The sequence below is a fragment of the Protopterus annectens genome, chromosome 3.part1 (assembly GCF_019279795.1).
Source record: "Protopterus annectens isolate FY-2018-M chromosome 3.part1, PAN1.0, whole genome shotgun sequence".
Taxonomy (NCBI): Eukaryota; Metazoa; Chordata; order Ceratodontiformes; family Protopteridae; genus Protopterus; species Protopterus annectens.
In genome coordinates this window covers 1,544,273,795-1,544,292,511 of record NC_056732.1, presented here as the reverse complement: position 1 = coordinate 1,544,292,511, position 18,717 = coordinate 1,544,273,795, and the positions used below count along the sequence as shown (strand labels likewise).

At 38.0% G+C, this 18,717-nt stretch overlaps 1 protein-coding gene across 1 annotated transcript in view; it reads right to left on the bottom strand.

Moving 5' to 3' along the window:
- The window catches only part of LOC122798558 (nitric oxide synthase, brain-like), a 638,878-nt gene that overhangs the window by 114,893 nt on the left and 505,268 nt on the right, over window positions 1-18,717 (bottom strand). The window contains exon 22 of the mRNA XM_044067612.1: window positions 5,518-5,605. Coding sequence (XP_043923547.1) covers window positions 5,518-5,605 — 88 coding nt within the window. The remainder of the gene's footprint in view (window positions 1-5,517; window positions 5,606-18,717) is intronic.

Below are 18,717 nucleotides of genomic sequence, written 5' to 3'. Positions count from 1 at the left end.
CAGTTGTGGTGACTTCGTATGAGTACCACCACTAAAATCAGAAATATGTGCTGGAGTTGCCATATGTCGTATGACGGTTTCAAATACTATACAAGACCTGTTATAGGTGCATGATTCTTTAATTTAGATGGTCTTAGCTTAAAATGTTTTGAGCATTTCTATTGGGCTGTGATTCATTACATCAGATTAACTGACAGCATTTAAATAATCAAGTGTTGCACACCAGATTTTTCTGATAAAGTTCTTGGATTCACAATAAAGAACAAAAGCGCTAATGTATCTGGTGTTTTTTTTCAGAATTGTTCTGGTAGCAGTCCTTTTTAGGAATTTTTTGTGGATTTTCAGTTTTACTTTACTTCCTCGACAACTATATATATATATATATATATATATATATATATATATATATATATATATATATATATATACACACACACACACACACACACACACACACACACACACAGGGGTCCCCTTCAGATGATTGACTCATGAGAAAGTCGAACATGATATGGTCGAGACCATATGTTTGAGTTTCTGAAAACTTGAAGCATTTGTATGGAAATTGTGGTACAGTGGGGATTAGGGAACTTACCCTTTTCCTCACTTTAGTGCAGTCTTGGAGTTGTTATATATAATTTGCAGGGAGTGTGGTGGTGCAGGAGGGGCTTGCCATTTTTGTTGTTTTCAACTTTTCCGAAAGTTGAACATATGGTACAATGTTCAATTTTCTGAAAAGTCAATGTTATCATATAGAGCTGTAGATATATATATATATATATATATATGTATGTATGTGTGTGTGTGTGTGTATATATATATATATATATATATATATATATATATATATATATATATATATATATATATATATATATACACACACACACACACACACACACACACACACACACACACACACACACACACACACACACACACACACACACACATACACACATGTACACCTATAGACAGATAGATTTTTTTCCTCTGAAAGACCTCTACAAGGCTTGTGAATCTGAAACAAATTAATCTGAAAAACATCTTTTTTGGTACTATTTATATCCTCCATTTTCCACTCACTGCTGATATCCACCCACGTCTCTGCAAACTCATTATTTCCTCTCATCATCCCTTATTTTAATGAAGTAGTCCCCAACTGAATCCTGCTTGACCCTGCAGGCAGGCCATCTCTCACCAGGATGACATTGCTCTCATGGTCTTTATCTCCTAAGATGGCCAAGTTTAACTTAGATCATGCTTTCTGGCTGTCCAAGGGGAGTGGCCAACTTCATAGCACATTACTGGACAGCAAAGTAGGTATACTTACTACATTTTTTCCCTCAAATTTTGGATAACACTTGGATAATTCTTCAGAGCTTCAAAACATGTCTGCATCAGAAAAAGCAGAAATTGACACAAGGGCAGTCAAGACAATATTTTTTAAATCAGCCTTGTCACTACAAAGATCTTGGGTCTAGGCTGTCTAGGGCATACTGTGAGATCACCAACAGGCTGAATGCTTGAAAAGAAAACACAGGTGGCATTCTATAACTTGATGGAGAAAAGGAATGAGCAGCAGGTAATAACTTGACTTTCTGGTAACCTCCCAGATGCCCTGAAGCTGCCTTAACCCACATTGAGTATTTACACTAAGTATTAAAATGGTGTTATCAATTCCTGAAACTGTTACTTATCCCAAACCAACCAGCAGACAAATTGCATTCTGGCTTCTTAACTATTCCAATGAAGTAAAGACAGTGGACAAGGTGAAAAAAGGAAAGCATTCTGTATTAACAGAAAATATATTTGACAATATTTTGATTTCATAACCAAGGTGTCCATAAAAAGGAAGGAATTCTCCAGGGTCACTTGTATGTGTTATAGGAATAATTTCCTTCTGTTTTCAAATGCCTGGTTATAAACCTTATGGGGTCTCACACCCTTTGGATTCACCAAAAGCAGCATTGTCATTCCTTGAGACTAACTTAATATTGGTGACAACTGCTAGTCTGATCACTTCTATTAGCTGTGGAGCTCTATTGCTCCTGTCACCACACTTGATACTTCTAAATGTATTACAGCTCTACACAAGTTGAATGCAGTCTAAAAATACACAGTTGTAAGCAACGGTCCTAAACTTAATAGCAAAAACTCACTCTCATGTAGCATAAGAAGGCCTGGATTTTTACAACCCAAACCTCCAGTTAGAGTTTTTCTATCCTTTTTGAGAAAAAAATATTAGCTGCTGTCAGAGTTTGGATGTAACATCTCTACTCCCTAGGTCATACCTTTCAACTTGTACCTCACAAATTATAGACAAAGCAAAAATAATTAGGAAGAAAACCCTAAACTGAGGACAGTTATAAAATGTCGGTAGTATTAAATTCTCAAAATAATTTACAATTTTAGGACAGATAGAACAAAAGCTTGAGGATAACATTTGGGTAACTGAGCACTATGCCCCAGACAACCCCTAAATCTTGAAAACCTTCCATCCATGACTGATAAACGCAGTAATAAAGAAGTTTTCAGCTTCAGCGGCCCTGGAAAAAAATAATGCCAACAAACCTCGCAGCAAGAATATTATCCAGTATATCTTTTTAACATAAAATGCGAGTGTTTATGACAGATCTTTCTTTATTCTCTATGAGATGCATTTTTCAGTTGCACAATTTGGTTCTTCATTTATGACTCAATCAGGATTCAGACCATAGATGCCGACCTCCTAATAAGCATAACCCAAACTTGTTTAATTCTTGCCTATACTAGTGGAAAGCTGTTTCTCTGCTTGGTTTCATTAAAATGCTATTGGCATCTGTGCTACTGATACACAGCTGTCTGCTGCATATATATACTAGCTATGAGGTTATTGTATCTTGAAATAAGTAATCTGAGGTACCTCAACCCCAGACAGGATATATATGTTCCCTAGTAACACAATTAGGCCTGCTTTTGCATGTATTGCAGCTGTGATCCTTGCACTCTCAACAGGAAATCAGCCTGAACTAAAATATAGTGTAGTAAACAACAGGTGATGTACTATTTTTACAAGAGATTAAAATTGTTAAAAAAACTGGTAGTTGTTTGTAGAGAAGTTGGCATCGAATATTCCTCGATAATCTATCCCATCAATGTAAAAACATGTAAATATGGATGACTGGTCATGCTTTTTAGAAGTAAATTGGCATGTTCCTTCTTAGATCATAGGTATAATTAAAAGGGACACTAGGTAATAGCCACATTTATGACACCATCTGTATCATGGCAAGGCACTAGTATTCATTCTCTGGACTTTCTTCTCTACCTTCTTCTCCAACCTACAATTAGTAAATCAACATAATTCTACAGTAAGCACAAGAGGTGACCTAAATGTCATCCCGGAGTTGATAATAGACCGTGTCCATGTTCTGAAGAACCTTTGAAATCTTATCTACTTCTGACTCGTACCATAAACAGTCCCTATTTAGTAGGTATTATACCTGGACAACTCCTGATATACTCCACGTGGTAGCAATAATAATAATAATAATAGCACAATGTGTTATTTTTAGGTTATTCATAGCTTCTCTTTTCCATTCAGTCCAAAAATACTCTCTTGTTGTTTTTTTATTGTTTTTAGCCTCCTATTAAATTATCATTTACTGTCACCCCATCAGGGGTCATTCCGAGACATGGAGACTAGACCTTTTAGTGCTACAAGACTATGGCCCTCACAAATACACTGTACAGCAGTAGAACTACACCTAAGACATATCCCCTATCATGCATGCCCATATTAATTTGGTGGGGCAGTTTCATGTTAAATCTCTGAAACGCGCTTAGCTGCTAAAGCATTGCTATATAAAAAGTTTTACTTGCACACTTGTTTTAGAGGAATATAAAGGATGATGTTAGTTTAGAGACAAAATGTTACTAGGAAACATATAACAAGATGAAATGTCAGTTGGTTACCTCTTTAAAACAGTAATGAGATATATAGCTGAAGGGAACATCCCTTCAAGCATGGAACTTGAGGAAGAGACCATGTAAGTTTATCTTAGAATGTGTTTAACAGAAGAGATGTACATCAATTATAGTACATTTGCTACATGAGGAAACTCCTTTATTGGGTCTTACAGTAAAAGTAAACAATTTTACCACATTACACAATGTTACATTGTCCTCTGTGAGAGGGATTATCACAAAAGAAAAGGGACTTTCTTTTAAGCATCTGCCTACTCCAGGTTGATCCTAAGTTCATTAACTTCTCAATATTCCAGATTTCCTGAACTGTATTAGATAACGCTTTATATGACACCTTCTTAGGAAATGCATCTTCTGGTTTGTGTGCATTATAATAGATTAGAGTATTTATGTAAAGACTATGAATGCATGGGCTATTATCACTGTAAACAATACTTCTTGCTGATAACTTTACTGTTTGTATAGTATTAATAGCTTTTATTGTTCATAAAATATTTCATTTGTTTATCTTGTAGTTTTTAAGTTTTTTTTTCAGAAAATGCTCTGGAATCCAAGATATTTGTAGGCTGCTAGAGGTGTGAGATTCTGCACTATATAGGTGTTAATGAGCTTAAGATCTATTCGTCTTGCATATATTTATGGGTGACATTGTGCCCTGTATTAGACTTCTTACAATTCTTTCCTATTCACCTTCTTTTTCTTTTTTCGTCTTTTCAACAAGTTTTTCTTACCCATACTATATTCTGCAACATATGCAGAAAAGCAAAACTACACACTCCATTTTGTAGCATTATTATTCGGTTTTATATTTCTGTTCAGTAGATATTTCTCTTTATATGTACACTACAGTCATATTAGTTTTTTCTTTTATATCTATTTAGCTGCAGCCATTGTAATCAGTTCAACAGTATAACCGTGGCATACATATTCAACATTCTGCCACTTAACATGTGTATCGCAGCTTTTCATTCTGTGACTGTACCATACAGAATTTTCTCTATGCAGAAATGTGCTGCTATAATAGCTTCTATAGTGGGAAACTTTCAAAATGTTTATAAGTATATTTCTAAACATTTAAGGGATGCAGAAGTAGTGAATAAAAATAATGCAATATCAGTTCATTTTTTGAAAAGAATCATTTATGTGTGCGTGTATATGTGTTTTCGACAAGCTGGATCAGCAGTATAAAATGAAAAAAGTTCATTTTGTGGCATGTTTAGATAACAGCCTAGATGAACAATACAGCTTATGATCTATAGAAGTGTGTGTGTGTGTGTGTGTGTGTGTGTGTGTGTGTGTGTGTGTGTGTGTGCATTTGGATTACAGTTCCTCTGCCAATGCATCTTTTTGTTGACATAGTGCAGTGTGGAATAATTCCTTCAAGTGGATATTTGGTCTCATGAATGCAATGCCAGAATTAATAAGTTCCAGTGGGTAAAGTAAATGTATTGTTTGTTATTTTAAATTTGAAAAGTGTTGGATCTTTATACCAGTTGCAGTTTCCTTTAGTTTTGTATAATTCAAACAGCAAAAACAAAAGAGCCTTACCTCCTTATAAAACAAGGCACATTCTGTTTTGGCGCCACTTCATTTAGCCATGTTGAACAGACTCCGTGGTGAAGTTGACCCTTGCCATCTATATAAAAATTAAAAGGGTAATCACAGTTTGATCAAGCATATGCCATGCATTTTGTTAGTAAAGGAAAACCTATGCAGGAATTTAATTCTCTAGTATTTATACTTGTAAATATACATTTGAACACATGAAACATGTAAATATCAAATTAGTTGCCTCACTTGGTAACACACGCTGTCCCTACCACTGAGAGATATGGGTATGTTTTTTAACGCATGAAATTTGAATGTCTCAAACTAGTGCTGCACTTGCAGCATTTTAACTGTGATCAACTATTAATACCCACAATACTGACTTTTTCCCAGTTATTTATGCCTACATGCCTGTTCCCATAATACTGACTTTTTCCCAGTCATTTATGCATACATGCCTGTTTCTCATCAGCAGTTCTATGGCCAGATTTTTTTTCTGGATTTAATCCCACTCTTTGGTTTCTAACAGGGACACTTGAATCACAGCAAGAGTTATTACACTCTCTCCATGAATGTATATTCTTCTGCAGTCACAGAATTGGTAGTACCAAGCTCAGATTTCTATTGGACTCGTACAGAATAGCAGACTGTGACCACCCACTTCCACCCAGAACGGTAAGGCCAGTGTCAGTCACTTATTGTCATTCCCCCACCCTGCTCGTCCAGTACCTGAGCTGCTACTCGGACTTTATCCCTCCATGCTGTGGAATTGGGCTATCCATAGTAGCTTACCTACTTGCAGTTCAGTAATACAGTAAGTGATTTTCAAATATGAGACTTGCCTAAACATAAATGCAGCCAATTTATAGATTATTTTTGTGCAGATAGTTGCCCTTGAGGCTTTCAATTACGGTCACTAATGGCAGACTCTCTAGCTCTGAGAATGGCGCACAATATTTTATTAGCATGAGCCTTTTGCTCTTTTTTTGTGCATACTGATGGTTTAACATGCAGTTATCTCTACAAGAGAATGTCATCTACCCATGCAAGTTGCATAATTGCAGATAAACAGCCTTCTGAGTCTTAATGCTCCATATAAACAGTCCTTAATCTCAAGGAGGGTTTTTATTCATTGAGCATGATTGTGGTCCTTTTTTGTTTTGCTAAATGTGAGCAAGTAAAATAACTAGTACTTTTCACCAAGCATGTGTGATATTTTTATCATTGGTAGTGCACGTGCATGGCCTCCCCCTGCACCACTGGGCTGGCCCCATTTAGAGTATTCATTTGGAAAATGCACATTTATCACAAAAGAAACGTTTCATCTTTGATAGGTTCATTGGTAAGTACTAGGCTAGATGACCTTGCAGGCCACTTTACATCTAACCAGTTTCCCTTTTTGTGCTCAAAATAACCTGTCCCGTTTGGTTATAGATTAGCCTTACCACTAATTAGAATAACGGAGGGCATACCTTAGATAAGTTGAGGGGTCCCATGCATGGGATAAAGCATTTAGAAGCTGCCTTTGTTCATTAGTAATACATGGGGCAATCCTGGGCTAAATGTTTTGTTTCCCATCCATAGATCTTAGTTGTGCTTGAATATGGACAGAGATGAACTTTGTCTTCTGTGAAAGGGAAGTCTGTTCCACAGCAACAGTATCCTCTGTGAGATATACTTGTCCCTCCAAATCATTCTGCTGATTTTGCAGAAGAGGTTTAGATCCCTAGACTGAATTTTTCTGATGCCATGTGACTTGTTGATGTGCAGTAAATCCATCACTAATGGGTTAGATTATGCCTTGTATGCCAGACTGGTAGCATAACGGGTTCAACCAGTGCTCCGAGCTGGTACTATAAATCAGCAGCCCACCAACTTAGCTCTTCATGTGAAGAGCAAACAAAAAACAAACAAAAAAAAACACTTCAGTGGAACAAGCCAGCCATTGAATTGTAAGTGATCAGTTTATTACAGTTAAATATATGCCCCCCCAGCTCTTCCACTGAAGGAAAAAAAATGGCCATTCCTTCTAGTGGCACAACTACCAGGTCACCAGATTCATGACACCCTCCCCCTCCCTCCTGGTCCAGCCATTCAAGTTCTGTTTCTGGACTCTGCCCCCAGCCCTCCATCAGCATCTTTTATTAAATAATTGATAATAATAGTAATTTCTTCTTTTAAACTGTAGCAAGTTGCTACAGTTAATACCTTGCCTACATAGAGTGCTACAGCACTCATATTTTGGTTTAAAAAAGTCTTTTTAAACTGTAGCAAACGGCATGCTGCATATGTACCTCTGATCTACAAGTGCCTATTTTCACAGCAGTTATTTACATTCTGCTTTCTGTTGTGAGACAGCTTTCCCACTCACAATCCATGGACATAATTATCTGAAAAGAGCATTGATGCATTTTTCACATTTCCAGCCTGCAGAATCTCCAGACCTTAGTTGCACCTTGTTGTTGTGTCCATGAAAATCACAAACAGGAGAGGAGATGAGACATACCCATGGTGGAGACCAGTACCCATGCTGACTATATTCAGGTTAATAGTGAAACTGCAAATACAACTCTTGCTTCACAAACATAGAGGCTGAATGGCTTCACAAACATAGAGGCTGAATGGCACATGGCAGTGGCCCTGGTACCCAGTACAATGCTTGCATCTTGCAGAATGCATTCCAAAGGATGAAATCATATGTATTTTCCAGGTCTACAACACACACGTACTCTGTATTGGCAGACACCTAATATCCATTCAATGTTCATCACAGACTAAGAACTGATAGTGTTCCTGGCCAGGACAGAATCTACAGTACTCCCCTTGAATCAAAGGAGTACATTTCTCTCTCTCCCTCTCTCTTTTTATTGATACCATATTTCATTAGGATTTCAATGCATAAAATATCAAGCCCAGAAACAAACAAACAAGGACAGATAGTGTGTTGCAGTACTGATCACTTTCTACAGATGTCTAAAGAGTTTATCCCTCCATAAATGGAACATACCATTCTGTCTCCCGTCATGCACTCTTTCCATCTTCCATTGTAAATTAAAAGGCAAGTCTATGTTTAACCGATCTGTTTCAGAAGTCACTTAAATTTGATTTTGTACCAAAAGTGTAAAAAAGGTCACTGTAGAATCAATGAATAAGGGTGCCACTACTACTACATTCATTTTGACTCACTTGATTACTCTTTTTGCAAGTGTACTTATACTTTTTACATTTATTATTATGTATATTGTGCATTTTTCTTCTCAAAAATTTGGTTTGCCTTAGGTGTATATATTGTGCTAACTTTATTGTATTGTTTTCGTTCTCTGTTTCTGAGGCTATCCCTCCCCCCAGGACTCTGTGGAAAATGGGCTAACGCCCAGTCGGACTATCTTGGTTAACAAAATAAATAAATAAATTAATAATTTGTTGAAAATTACAGTCTGATATGCTTAACGTATTATTGGGAAGTGATATGAGAATTGCCTATAGATGTAAAGCATGGTATGGATACCTTCTCACATGAGTTTATAGAGAAACATTATAGTTAAACCAGCTTAATTATCTTTTTTATGTAAATATTTTAGGTACATTGGATCATGGACTAATAACAGACAGTTTATTTGGATTTTGCAAGGGTATTTGACACCGTGCCACATGTGGAGATAAGAAAACATATGTGATCTGTTAATATCAATAATGACATTACAAGATGAATGGCAAATTGGTTAGAAGGGAGGAGTTGAAGAGTAAAATGAGAAATTCCTTCTCAAGGATGAAGTCAATAAATATGGGAGTGTTCTGAGGAGTTGGTCCTATGCCCCTTACTGTTTTCATATATTTATTTCCCTTACAACAAAACACCTGTAGAAGCAGGTTTGCTGAGAACACTAACATATGGGCTGTTGTAAATTTTGGATAAAACAATCCTTGTTGTCCCTATACCTTGAATACCTATGTACTGTGCTACAATCTTCCAATATGATTTGCCACTAATAAAAACAACAGAAAGAATGCAGAAAACATTTACCAGAGATTCGAAAAGTTAACTATCTCAGGTATAGGGATACACTTCAACTGCTATATAGGCTACAGGTTAGTTAGGGGGATCTAATTCTGATCTATTGATGCCACAATAGAGACATTTTGGCTATAACATTTGGTGTTGAGTTTATGGGTGGCCATGGTGGTACAGCGATTGTCGCCTTACAGCAAGAGGTTCTCCGGGTTGATCCTTGGCTGGGGTGCCTTCTGTATGGAGTCTGCATGTCCTCCCTGTGGTTGTCTGGGTTTCCTCTGGGTGCTCTGGTTTCCTCCCACATCCCAAAGACATGCTGTAGGTGAATTGGGCACTTTAAACTGGCCCTAGGCATGAGTGTGTGCATGTGTGTGCCTTCCACAGAAGGTTGGGCACCAGGCTGGCAACTTGACACCGTAAAACTCTACTGCCAATCATAAGCAGACAGGTGACCTGCTGTGGCAACCCCTAACCGGGAAAAGCCAGAAGAAGAAGAATTTGGTGTTGAGTTTACACAACACACTTTTGCAGCAAGGAATACTGGCAGTTTAGTTACTTTACTTGCATCTTGAACAACTCTAAAGATTTTTTGTCCATAGTGGAGCATTTAGATTGTGGAATGCCTTGCCACTGAAAAGAGGGAAAGCAGACAGTCTGCTAATAAGGCTCTTGAAGGAATGATTTGTTGAAAGATTGTTTGATTCAGATTTAAATTTTTACAAACCTTTCAACGACCTATAACTAGGCTCTGAATTTGATTATTTATCTACACGACACATTAAAAATGAGCACCCAAACAATATACAGTACCTGTGCTACTTAGCATCCAAACGTTATACAGTACCCATGGTACTTAGCATCCAAACACCATACAGTACCCGTGATACTAAGCATCCAGCATTATACAGTACATATGGTACTTAGCATCCAATATTATACAGTACCTGTGGTACTTAGCATCCAAACATTATGCAGTACCCATGGTACTTAGCATCCAAACATTATGCAGTACCCATGGTACTTAGCATCCAAACATTGTACAGTACTCATGGAACTTAGCATCCAAGCATTATACATCATCTATGGTACTTAGTGTCCACCATTATACAGTACCTATGGTACTTAGTGTCCAATATTATACAGTACCCGTAGTACTTAGCATCTTAACATTATACAGTACCCATAGTACTTAGCATCCAAACATTATACAGTACCCGTGGTACTTAACATCCAACATTATACAGTAACCATGGTACTTAGCATCCAAACATTATGCAGTACCCATGGTACTTAGCATCCAAACATTATGCAGTACCCATGGTACTTGGCATCCAAGCATTATACAGTACTCATGGAACTTAGCGTCCAAGCATTATACATCACCTATGGTACTTAGTGTCCACCATTATACAATACCTATGGTACTTAATGTCCAATATTATACAGTACCCGTAGTACTTAGCATCCTAACATTATACAGTACCCATAGTACTTAGCATCCAATCATTATACAGTACCCATAGTACTTAGCATCCAAATATTATACAGTACCCGTGGTACTTAACATCCAACATTATACAGTACCCATGGTACTTAACATCCAAACATTTTACAATACCTGTGGTACTTAGCATCCAAAAATTATACAGTATCCATGGTACTTATCGTCTAGACATTATACAGTATCTGTGGTACTCAGCATCCAAATATTATACAATACATGTGGTACTTAGCATCCAGCATAATACAATACCCGTGGTTCTTAACATCCAAACATTATACAGTACCCATGGTACTTAGCATCCAAACATTATACAGTACCCATGGTACTTAGCATTCAGACATACAGTACCCATGGTACTTAGCATCCAGACATTATACAGTACCCGTGGTACTCAGCGTCCAAATATTTTACAGTACCCGTGGTACTTAGCATCCAAATATTTTACAGTACTGTGGTACTTAGCATCCATTATACTGTACCCATGGTACTTAGCATCCAACATCATACAGTACCTGTGGTACTTAGCATCCAAACATTATACAGTACCTATAGTACTTACCATCCAGACATTATACAGTACCCGTGGTACTCAGCATCCAAATATTTTACAGAACTCGTGGTACTCACCATCCAGAAATTATACAGTACCCGTGGTGCTTAGCATCCAACATTATACAGTACCCATGGTACTTAGCATCCAACATTATACAGTACCTATGGTACTGTGCATCCAAACATCATACAGTACCTATGGTACTTAGCATCCAACATTATACAGTACCTATGGTACTTAGCATCCAAACATTATACAGTACCCATGGTACTTAGCATTCAGACATTATACAGTACCTATGGTACTTAGCATCCAACATTATACAGTACCTATAGTACTTACAAATAGTTCTCATTTATCTTCACAGTCTTGCCAGCTCAGAACTGTTTAATTGTGATAATAGCCCGATGTATATAAATGGATACAATTTTGCCATCATACCAATTGCTTTTACATTACTTTCCTGAAGGATGATTTGTTCAATAGGTTCAGGAGTTCCAAAAAGTCTTTCCTCTATGACTTAAAAACTCCCTAGTTGAGTTCAGATTACCCCACTTTTGAAAACATTATACAGTACCTATGGTAAACATGAAACTGCACTCATTTCAAGCATTCTTAACCCTGGAAGATGTTGACATTTGTGCAGTCACAGAAACCTGGTTCAAAGCTGCAGAGAGCACCCCGGCCTTAGCTGGTTACTCATCCTATCATATATTCAGACCCAAAATGTGGGCAGCAAAGCCAAAGGAGGTGGAGTTTCAATATATATTAAAGACACACACACCTCCAGGCTGGTCAAACAGTATGACGCACAGGAGACACTCCAGGTGCAGTTAACCATTCACAAGACCCCTATTCAAATTATAGCTAGCTTCAGGCCCCCAACTTTGACTCAAGATGCCCATTCCACCTATCTGGACCTCTTCAAATCTATCAAGATTCAACCCTTTACCCTGATCCTGGGTCACTTTAATTACTCAACCATAGATTGGAAAAACTACTCATGCCAGAATACAAATGCCCAGAGATTTCTAGATTTTATCAATGTAAATGCCTTGGAACATCTAGTTGATACTTCCACAAGAGTTGATAATATCTTGGACCTGGTATTAACCAACATGAGTAACCACTGCAGCACCCCTACGGTATAATCCTCCCTGGTAAGATCCGAACATAAAGCAGTCACATTCGAAGTCACCATCTCCTCTGACTCCCCTTTAGCTAGGGTCAAACAAAAAAACTTCTCCAAAGCTGATTACAACCTCCTGAGGAATGGTATAAACAGCTTCACAGCCCCCACTGTAGGAACTGGCACCAATGTCCAAATCTACACCAAAGTACTATATGAGTATTTATATAGATTCATGGAATCAGGAATACCTGACAGGACAAAATCATCCTCCACAAGGAAGAGTAAACCTGTCTGGTGGATATCTGCAATAAATAATCTGTATAACAAAAGGAAAACAATTGCTGTCTAGGACAAAGGAGGAGCAGGTGCCCAATTGGAAAGAATCTCACCTTAGCCTGCACAAGCAGATAAGAGCACCAGTGAAATCCTCTAAAGTCAGCTTCAAGTCCAAATTGGCCACCTCTACTAGAGACAATCATAAGGCCTTCTTTGCATATGTCTGCAATCTCAAAGGAAGCACTCAGATCTGTTCAGAACTGGTGGTCAAGGATACCACAAAAACAAATGCTGTAGATATAGCCAATCTACTGCCTGACAGATTCAGCGAAAACATCTCCCCTCTATCCCCCCATCAGTAAATCAGGACATCCCCAGTAACTGCCCCTGCCCCTTTTCTCTACGGAACAGGTCATCACTGCCCTCTCATAGGAAAACAATACAGTCACCATGGGACCCGATAACATCCCAGGCTGCATCCCACATGATCTCAGACATGAACTTTTCAACCAAAGCCTGAGTACTGGTTTTGTCCCAGCCAGGTGGAGGACAGCCACTGTCATCCCTTTACACAAAGGTGGAGCATCCACTGATCCAGGAAATTATAGGCCCATCAGCCTAACTAGCCTGATCTGCAAGGCCATGGAACGGATTATCATGGACCTCATTTACAGGGACGTTAGCAACCTCCAAACACTCAACTCCACACAGTTTGGCTTTGTCAAGGGGAGGTCATGTTTGTTAAATCTTTTTGACTTCTTTGAGACAGTCACCAAAGCCATGGGTGAGTGGAAGATGGTGCACACCCCCTATGTTGACCTGGCCAAAGCCTTCATCACTATTCCCCACTCGGGCATAGTAGATAAACACTCTTAACTAGGCATCAATCCATATGTTACCAGATGGGTAGCAAACTGGCTCACTGACAGAACCCACTGAATCAAAATAGTGGAAGCCACCTCAAGCAGTAGACCCATAATGAGTGGAGTACCCCAGGGATCAGTCCTTGGACCTCTGTTATTTGGGATATACTTCTCTGAGGTGCTGGTCAAAACTAGTGGGCTATGGCCGACCAAGTTTGCAGATGACTGCAAGCTGGGCGCAGTCATCAGTTCCCATATGGCCTCAAGCTGAATGCCAAAAAATGTATCATCATCATCCCCTTTGGGGAGAATGACATCCCCGCATATTATCACATTAATAACAATGTCCTAAGTACACAATCAGTAGTGAGGGATTTGGGCACCCAGGTTGATAGCAACCTGACTTTTGACCACCATGTTGTTTCCATTAGACATTAAGCTTTCTACAGGGCCCACCTCATAAGTAAAGGTATCTTATCCAGGGGCAAATAGGTCATAACATCCCTGTATTCTTCCTGTATAACGCCAATTATTGAGTACATCGCCCCCTTTGGCATGTACCTCACAAAGCACATGCAGCAGCTGGAGAGAGACCACAGGGGTTCCTCACCAGGAGAATCCAGGGCCTCAAACATTTACCCTACACAGATAGACTAAAAGCCCTGTCACTCTACTCAGTTTCATGCAGACTCCTCAGAGGTGACCTCTGTCAGGCATACAAAGCAATCTCAGACCCCACCTTGATGGGACTGCTGCATATCCGTAAGTCAATCTCAGCTCAAGCAATCTGTACACGCAACCTAAACCTGGTTTGTGATATCAATAGGACTTGTTGGTGGGAAAGATTTGTGACCTAGACACTCCACCATGTGTGGAATAGACTCCCTCTCCAAGTCAAGCAGAGTACCTCATTATCCCTTTTTAAGCGCAACCTGGATAACTGGATGGGAAACAAAAAATACACCCCTGGAATTCCACCTGTGTCCCTGCTGGATGGGGCTTTGGGTGCTGACTTGTCTAAACATAGGCTAAACTCTTGGCTAGGCTTATATGGGGCTCAAGGCCAATAGCCTAGTAACCTCCTGTGATCCTAAAAAATGTAGACTATACCCCACTCCCCACTAAAAAAATACCAGATGGCTCATTAGAATCTCTTGGAGGACAGCTGAAATGTATTCTCCATGGCCTCACATCATTCGTTCAACACCATGGCCTTCACATTAGTGACTGCCTTAAGAGCTGCTTTCCTGTTTGTGTCAGTCATGTCTGGAAATCCTCTTCTAGCAGTCACAATAAGTCTCCTTCCACAGAGACTTAGGATTACTGCTGTCACAAATACCAACAACCTATTGGCTGTAGTAGCTTGCTAACTTTACAGCCGATGAGGTGTTTAAACTGGTCTACTTGAACTATTCATAATGAACCTCAACAGTATATGGGAACAGCTCTTCTGGAGGGAGAAGTGGAATTCACTGAACAGGGAAGAAAGTTCTAAGAAGTCTCCACACGTATCACTATTTGCTTGTGTTTCCTGGGTATATCCCATAGTTTTTTCTGGTTGCCTGACACGGCAGATCAACATATACCAATCAGCTGGCAGCTCAGGATCTCTCATAACATGATTAACCAAGTCCGTAATATACTGCGTCATTTCTGATGACGTGACTACACAACCAGTCACTGCCAAATAAGCTCAGAAAAGAATCCAACCACAGTCACTTTCTAGCATGAATAAAGAGTAATCTAATCATTAAACAGTGTTGCCAACGCACCATGTAAACCTTTACTATGCTACACTCCTATCTCTATATACATATTATAATTGCTTCCTTACCACTTTCGGCTAATCTAATATTTCACATTCAGACTCTTACTTCTTTCTTCATCACTCCTTTTTGCAAATCTACCCTTTATCACTGCTCTTTATTAAATAGTTGCTTTAGTTTAACTAACTCAAGTCTTTTTCTCAACTTTGTCCTTCCTTCAACACTTCTTCATATTTATAACCAGCCATTAGCACTACTGGCCTTACTGCTACTATCACATTTTAGCATACTAACATTCTGGCTAAATGTAATTCCTTTACTGAGTCTGCACATCTACGTATTAAATCCTACTGATTCTGTTTCTGCTTCTTCACTTGTACCTGCTAAACAGTTCTTACTGTCTGTAATCCAAACCCAGTATTAAATAGATCAAATTATTATATTATATATAGTACTTACGTATTATCGCAACCAGATTTTCATGGTAATGCTGGTTGCTTCTTCTTGTGTCAAGTAGCACCAGGAAAGTATTAAAAAGCTCAGAAACATGTTTACTTTAATGTTTTGTGTTTTTATGAAGGTTTATCCATTAAACGGCTGAAAAAGTAAGGTTTGAAAATAGCGTTCCCCTTTACCTTGGAGTGGTTGCGTTTGCACGTGTATTTGGCCGGAAAGGACTTTGGCAGTTATCGTGCATATGTTAGGTGCTTTTCGGAGATACCTCATTTGTTTTTCAGCTGTAGTTTTGTAGGTTAACCTTTGTAACAGAAACTTACAGGAATTAAGGGCTTGCAACAGTGATGGGGGCATGATGTTGACAGGTAATCCGGGGTAGTTTTTCATGGCACTGCCATGATGGCAGAAGTTACCAGGTGTGGTTTGGTTTGTTTTGGTGGGTACATTTTGGTTTTGTGATGGTGGCATATTGGGACAAACTCTGGATGTACTTCAGGGATTTCTGCATGTTTTACAGCTGGAAAGCTATGCTTGGCTCATTCATTATTTTTCTGTTGGTATGTGTTGGGGGGGGGGGGTTACCAGCGATTGCACTCAGTAGCCCTTCAAAGCAGTTATTTTGTTGAAGAACACGCATCACACAGCATTACTGACATGAGTTAATCTTGGAAAAAGGGACAAGCTATTTTAAAATGTTATTTTCTCAGCATTTTCAAGGTTAAATAGTACTGCAAATTAAAAATATTAAAGAAAAGACTATTTAGTTTTAATACTGTTAATTTCGATTTTTAAAGGAAAACAGAAACAACCAGCATTAGCGTGAAAATCTGGTTGCAATAATACGCAAGTACCACATTTATATACATATGTTGATAGATATACAGTAAATTCTAAGTTAACTGACACTCTCAAGCAACCAGCAAAAAAATATCAAAGAAATACAGTACAATTTTCATGTGCTGCACTTTGTTTTCCCCTTCAGAAACATACCTTACGTTTTTGGAGTTTTAGAGTTTTGATAAGAAAGACAGGAATAAACTCCCTCTCTCTCCAACCTGAGAACAAGTCAAACCAAGCAAATAGTATAGGGTACAGTATTAGTCAGGCCTATTTTTAATAGTAACTCTCAAGCAACCAGAAACTACAGTTATCCGGCATCTACCAGTCCCCATGGGTGCCAGTTAACTGAGAGTTTACTGTATATATATATATATATATATATATATATATATATATATATATATACATATATATATGGGTATGATCTAGCTTTCAGAAACTCAAAATTCATACAGTCGAGATCATATGATCAAGTTTCCAAAAACTCGAACATCAAAAAAAAAAAAAAAACACAAGAAACACACCCCCTGCAAATTATATACACCAACTCCACTTGTGCACTACAGTGAGGAAATGGAGATCTCCATTCAAAAGCTTTGAGTTTTGAAAAACTCAGTTGCATGGTCTCGACCCTATGAATTTCAGTTTCTGAGAACTCAATCAACTGATAGGGACCCATATACATATATATAAAATATATCTTTGCTGAAGACCAGTATTTCATCCTTTTACTCCTGTACTGATCTCACTTGTAAATACTTCTCTAAATATTTTTCCTTCTGTAAAATATTTGAATTGTTTTTGATTTCTACTTTTCTAGAAAAGGTATAGTCAACTCCTATTTTACTGTGCTCACATGAATATTTCATGTTTTTGACTGTACCCAAATATCCATTTGCTATTTTTATATTTTGTATGCTATTGTATAATATCACAATATTTTCCTTAGTCTATATGTATATCATGTTTGGATTCATCTTTTATTATGTTGGAGATTATCTTCTTGGGCCAGTACTGAAAAGGGGTATTGGCTTAGTCAGACTATTCCATTTAACAATTGCAAATAAATAAATAACAGTAGCCTCCTCTATTGCATTTTACCTTTGCACTTACTTGTGACACTCATTTACTGTTAAGTGTAATGCAAGCAGCCTGAGGTCATGCCAGCTTGTAGCTCTGGAACTTGTGTTTTCCCTGTTAAAGGCCCACAAATATGAAAATGCATCCTTTTTGAAATGTATTGACATGCCACTCTATATGCCTTTTCCTCACAGCTAAAACTTAAGTCTGCAAAATGATATATGATGCTATACGGATGTTGTTAGCAAAGTAAATGTAACATTGTTTTATTTGACTTGCAGGTCCACGTTTGACAAAGCTCAAAATTGGTACCATAGCAATATCTTTTGTTTTATACTAATATAATTACATACTTATTATTTTATAAAGTTAAGCTAATGTTGCTACTTTGGATGTTGCTGTGTTACATTCTTGTGTTGAAACAAGATGTTGACTGAAAAGGGACTCTACATTAATGTATATGTACATATTTTTTTAAGAAAAAAAATAGCAAACCTCACTTTAAAGAAAGTAAATATCAAGCACTACTTTGAAAAATAGTAGCCACATCATTCTCCGACTTAGGTTCATAGGTTCATACTAGGCTATCTGCCCTAGGGCATTTATAAGCCTAGCCAGAGTGTGTTTGGCTTTCACCACCCATTTTAAATTAATTTTGCTATGCCTTTTTTTGAGGTTAGTATACTGTGCCTCTGTCTAACAGTGACACAGAAGTGAT